Below are 6,304 nucleotides of genomic sequence, written 5' to 3' on the forward strand. Positions count from 1 at the left end.
TTTACATGCATAAACATGATAAATCTAGATTTTGATGATAAAAGAAATTGTTATTGTATTGCTAATATATTTTATTTATTAAGCATTTGGTAGATGTCAACTCGGAAGATTTGAGACTATGAAACTGAAATTGAGTCGAACTAAAAAAATGGCGAGGTAAAGTGTTTTGATAATATCTCATAACTCGGTGATAAAAATGACCAGCAACCAAAGCAGCTGAATATTAAACAAACTTTTCTACAAGCTATATTTCTCATCAATTAGGCTTATTCGAATGTTATCTAAGCAATATGATGGTCACAAGATCAAGCTGAACATAGTTGAAGCAGGAATTGACTTATAATCAGTTATGATATTTTGCTTAGTCAGAACAGCTCAATTATCAAAATGAAATGATTCAACATGCATTACAAAGCTAAAACAATGATCTACAAAAAAATTTCACAACTTGAAATCTAAATCATAGTTTAAGCATAACAAAATCCTCAATGAAGTTGCTAGTTTCGCACAGAATGAAGAACAATTTATTTACATCTTATATACAATTTTGTATTTCATCATATCTATCTACTTTGCACATAAATCAGTAAATCAAGAGTTCTGATCAAGAAAGCTAAAATCAGCAAAGCTGAATTTTTCTCTAATGAATTCAATGGACCCGAGCCAGCGAAATCAAACATAGCTTAATCAAGTCGAGCTGAAACGAAGCCTATCTGAAATCAAGCTTAGATGGACTCAACCAACACAAATCACCTTAGTTGAATCCAACAAAGGTAAAAATCAACAAAGCTCGAGAAAAGTGGTCAAGAAGGTGAATATTACCGTTTCAATGTCATATTCCACACAAATATTTTCCAAACGATCATATTCATGTATTTAACGTTATAATCATTTTTGGAGGCTATAGGTACAACATATTGAAGATCAAACAAGAGCTTATGATATGGATTCAAAGTATGTGCATATTATAAGAAGAAAACAAGTTAGAATGATAGAAAACCCGAAAAAAGAGTGCAAGGATGCATTTGAGAAACATACAATAATAGATGAAAACCTCACACACACAATCACTCGCATATATACATGAGAGTTGGGTTTCAAATAATAGTTGAGTGATAGTCTTTGCAAAAAGATGTAAAATATTGTGTTTATAGTCTTTACATAAGAGACTTTAAACATTATTCAGATTGTGAGGCTACGACCTAAAACCAAGAATGTGCTAGAAGTTTCAATTAAGAAAAAGATAAGCACTAAGTCGGAGTGGGTTTGTTTAAGGAGTTGTAACAATCAAAGTATTCTGATGAATATCTTCTTAATGAGAAAAATAAGTGATATAAGAATTGTTAATCTTCGAACACTTATAAATAAATTTATGCATATTTACTTTATTGTGTGTAATGTTTTGATAGCAATGTTGCATTCTATCAATTTATATTACAGTATGACAATTCATTAATTTTTATAATTATTATATTATTTTATTTAAATATAAATAAAAATAATTATAAAAAATATATTATTTTAATAAATACAAAAATGATGGCCATATATATAGTACATTATGCATCATCACACAATAATGTCATAACCCCACACACTCATATAGGCTCCAAAAGCTATGAAAATAATAGAGAATGGTCCAAACTATACAAAATATTCGATATTTTGTGCTGTTAAACAAATTACAACCAGCTGACAGAAAAAATGTGGTCCAAATCCATTTGTGAAATCCTAAATGGCATTCACTAATTTTAAATGATTGATTTAAAACAAAAAAACAAAAACAAATTACATTCTCTAGTTAAAAACAAGTGGCCAATTTGTCCCTTTCCATGATAGATATGATATTCATTAATTAAAATTTTCTAAAGTTTTAAATTCCCAATAAAATCCTTAACATCGACCTAAAGCAAAAGGGATGCCAAGTATTATTCTGCAAATTCAAATTTATTTTTTTATTTTTTTTCTTCTTCTTTTTGGTTAATGGAGAGTACTTCATTAAGAATGAATTTTGGGCTCGAGTGCAAACTATGAAAAATAGTCAATAGTTTGATTTGGAAATGAGTAAGAATTTTGAATTCTTCTTCTGATTTCGAGCCTTCTTTTCCTTGAAGGTGGAATTCAATTTCTCTGTTTTTCCATCCAGTTTGTCGACCAAGTCTTTCATTTTTGTTTGATAGAAAGGTGATTCGAGTTTCAGTTTTTCACCCTACAGAATAAGACTGACGGGAAGAAAAAGATAGGCTTAGAACAAATTCCTCTCTTTTAAGTGTTGAGTCTTTCATTCGAATTCGATAACTTTTGTTTTAAGAAAACAAATGTTATGATCATCGAAAAACATAAATCTAATGGTCGAACAAATTTTTTTTTTATTCGATTTTCTTGAAAGAGTTCATTTTTTTTATTCAGAAGACTAAATATCGATGGCAAATAATCAAGTATGCCTTGAGAAAATTTTAAAAGCACGTATTATTCCATATATATTACATATAAAAGTTCACAATCATATCTATAATTATTATGATATATTATGAATGAATGAGTCTATAATTTCATCGTAATTTATGTCAAACAAATTATATATATATATATATATATATATGTTGCTTATTTTTCCCATCACCTACTTCCTTTTTCGTATTATTTAAGAAAAAATTATTCACTTCGACAGATAAAATAGGACACCAACGATATTCGATGTGACAGTCAAACAGAAAATCTTACACTTTGAGTAGTGATATTTAAAGATTTTAATAGATTTTAGTAATATTTATTTACAAATTTTTTCCCATTTAAATCATTTCAAGTTAATACAATTCTATATTATTTTAAATATATTTTAGATATTCATATCCCTATGATATCTTTGAAATTCTCGAGCTCTACTTATATTGTATTAATTTGATGTTAAAAGATGGATAAACATATTACTTATATTGTATTAATTAAGAGTAAGTCTTTCATAAGACAGTCTCACGGATCTTTATTTGTGAGACGGTTCAATCATATCCATATTTACATAAAAAATAATAATTTTCGTGGATGACTCATATAGAATATCTGTTTCACAAAATTGACTCGTAAAATCGTCTCACATGAGTTTTTTTGATCGACTAAATCTTACTCGAAGAATAGGATAATAATGTTTAAAAAAAAATACTCATGTTTTGACTCACATTACCAGAAACTGGTTCGATACTACTCAACAAATAGGATAATAGTTAAAACGTCATTTATTAGCAATTATTATCATATTTCAGGTACAATATATAATATCTTTAAAAAAAGTTTATATTCTCAGATTAAAGAATATATATTGATCATTTTGTAATCAAGCTATATAGTATCAAAATAGTTAAAACAATTTATTAATCTATCAAATATTGTATAGAATTTAAGACATAACTTTAAGATTATAATATCGAGCGTTAAGTCGTTTTCCCATAAACTATAACCGTTTTAAAATATACAATAACTCAAATATCATCAAGTTTCATCTCCCAAAAATTATATTTAATGACAATCGTTAAGTCGTACAATAATTCAACATCACGTTTCAATCATTCGAAAAATTATAATTAATGATAATCGTACTATTCAAATATTTTAAATCATACATAAAAACTCGATAGTTATCTTATGTGACAAATTATATTATAATTTATTATATAAAAACAAAAAACACAAAAAAAAAAATTACAAAATCATTGCAGAACTCTAAGCTATAGATGGATACCACAGACAGGGCCACATGAAGAGAAGCAGAACAGAGAGATGGAGACCAGCGAAATTAGGCAAATGGACATTTCTCTATCATGTGCCCTGCATTCCCCGTTCTACCCCTCGCCCTCCCTCGTATTTACATCACACTACATGCGTTAGGATTCTCGTCGCTGAACATCTGCGGCGGATATGCCTGCAATTCATGAACATACCTCTGAGGGTAAACCTGGTAATTCTGCAGGTACTGGTAGTTGTAGTATTCATTCCTCTTCATCTCCAGCTTGGAGTCATCCGCCTCCGCCCCAAGAACCACCGGAGCCGGCGACGGCGCCGGTGGATCCCCGATGCCGGCCGGCGAGGCGTGATTCTTATCTTTGCCGCTTTCTTCTCCTTTCTTCGCTTCTTTTTTCTCTCCTTCCTCTGTTTTCTTCTCCTCTTTCCCTTCCTTTTTCACCTCTTCCTTCTTCTCCGGCTCCGTTTTGATGATCACGGCGTGTTTTCCGGTCCGTTTTTGGATGTAATCGGCGAGCTTTTNATATATATATATATATATATATATAGATAATGAATTAAATGGGAATAAAAAATAGTCAATAAAGAAGGTCTAGATTGACCTTAGTTTGAATGAATTCAAACAAAACATAAAGAATAAGTTCCCACAATTCAAGAATTAAGGAATCAGATGAGAAATCGATACTAAATTTAGAGAATGAAGAAAGTTGAAAAGGGTAGCAAAAAAATCATCTCTTGAAAACAAAAATTTTAAAACCAAATGATAAATATATATATACACACACACCACCTTTCATTTTCTGAATCCGCTTCTTGATTTCCTGTGCGCAAGCTTCACAGTGCATGTAAACTCCCAACACCACTGTAATCACAGGTAGCTGCACCAAGAAGAAACACAAATTAGTTACATATAAATATATATATATAAAGGAACAGATATTTTTTTGTGTGAAATATATATATAATTTTCTTGAAAATAGATACTAAATAACGAACCTCCTCCTTTTTCTCTTCAACTTTGACCACCTCTTTTTCTTCAGGTTTCTTGGCTTCTTCAGGCTTTGGGATTGGAGAAATAAGCTCCACGGGGCGGTGGCTCTTCTTCTGGACCCTCTCCAAAACCTTCAATGGATCTGCTTTCTCGCCTCTCACAATCACTTTACTGCCCCTGGAATCTGTTACGACCTCCTCCACACCTGCGAAAACCCAGTAAAAATCCATTAAAAAAAACGAAACAATCAAGCTAAAATCACAAATCAAGAAATGGGTTTTACAGAATTTGATGACATATAGACAAAAATCTCAGAAAAGAAGGCTTGGATCTGCAGGTTTCATTCATTACCGTCGAAGCCTTTGAGACAGCGGCGGACTTTCCTAGCACACCCCTCGCAATGCATGTACACCTTCAACACAATCTCACGCGGCGGAGGAGGCGCCGGCGGCGCCAGCTCCGCCGCCTTAGGCTCCTCAGGTTTCTTAACATCTTTCTTCCCGTCGGCAGCTGGTTTCTCAGCCTTAGGGGCTTCCTCTTTCTTATCCTCCTCCACCTTCTTCGCAGCTTCCTGCGGCTTCTTCGCAGCTTCCTGCAAAAAACACCAGAAAATACATAAATAAATCAAAACAACCAGAATTAATCAAGAAAAAATAACGAAAAAATTGTGGGAAAGGAAAGAGAATGAGACCTCTCCCATTGGGTTAATCTCCGGTGAAGAAACGGATGCTAGATTCAGAGATATTCAAGTAAAAAACAGAAGAAGTAACACGTAGAGACACCTTGGATTGGGTGTTCTTCAAACAGAAGTGTGATTATTAGAGATAGATATAAACAAAGAGAGGCAAGCGCACAGAGAGACAGCGTGGCTTGTTTTATAGTAAGTGTGGCACGTGCAGTGAAATACTTACGAGAAAATTCGTGTCATCAATTTTTTTTCCAGAATAAAATTCTATTTTGGGAAAAAAATTTATTTTTTTGTCTTGTNGTCATCAATTTTTTTTCCAGAATAAAATTCTATTTTGGGAAAAAAAATTATTTTTTTGTCTTGTTTATAATTTGGGGAAGTTGGTGAAAAATCCCTAACCAAAACATTTATTTGGGTTCACTCCCTACCCACAAAATTGTGGTACTATGTCATACAAATTGTGGTACACTTCATGTGGAAATGTGGTACACTTCATGTGAAAATGTGGTACTAAAAAAGTACCCAGGGACTGAACACAAAAAAAAACGACGGCTGGGGAGTTAAGTCCAATTTCCCGTTATAATTTTTGTTCTCGAAATTACATCGAAACTCGATTTTGTATAAAATTATATATTTGTTGCTTTTTTTTTAAATAATAATAATGTATACAAATTATGTTATTCATAAAATATAAAATCAAATTATATATTAAATCCATGAATTAGTTCATATAAATTAGTTTTCCAAAAAAATATATGAAATTATACATAAAATTTAAATGTATACATTGAAAACTTATTATCCCAACTAAAATATAAATGAATATTTAATTCTCAAATAGTATGTATCTTGTGAGACGATCTCACGGATCTTTATCTGTGAGACGGGTC

At 31.5% G+C, this 6,304-nt stretch overlaps 1 protein-coding gene across 1 annotated transcript; it reads right to left on the bottom strand.

Moving 5' to 3' along the window:
* Window positions 1-4,448: 4,448 nt before the first annotated feature.
* On the bottom strand, window positions 4,449-5,567 carry LOC140990879 (heavy metal-associated isoprenylated plant protein 7-like). Its single transcript, XM_073460716.1, has 4 exons — window positions 5,418-5,567; window positions 5,078-5,318; window positions 4,732-4,931; window positions 4,449-4,613 (listed from the first exon to the last, which is right to left on the bottom strand). The coding sequence occupies exons 1-4, from the start codon at window positions 5,424-5,426 to the stop codon at window positions 4,464-4,466; spliced, it is 600 nt and encodes a 199-aa protein (XP_073316817.1). The 5' UTR covers window positions 5,427-5,567; the 3' UTR covers window positions 4,449-4,463.
* Between the last annotated feature and the right edge of the window lie 737 nt (window positions 5,568-6,304).

The sequence above is a fragment of the Primulina huaijiensis genome, chromosome 13 (genome assembly GCF_012295235.1).
Source record: "Primulina huaijiensis isolate GDHJ02 chromosome 13, ASM1229523v2, whole genome shotgun sequence".
Lineage (NCBI taxonomy): Eukaryota > Viridiplantae > Streptophyta > Magnoliopsida > Lamiales > Gesneriaceae > Primulina > Primulina huaijiensis.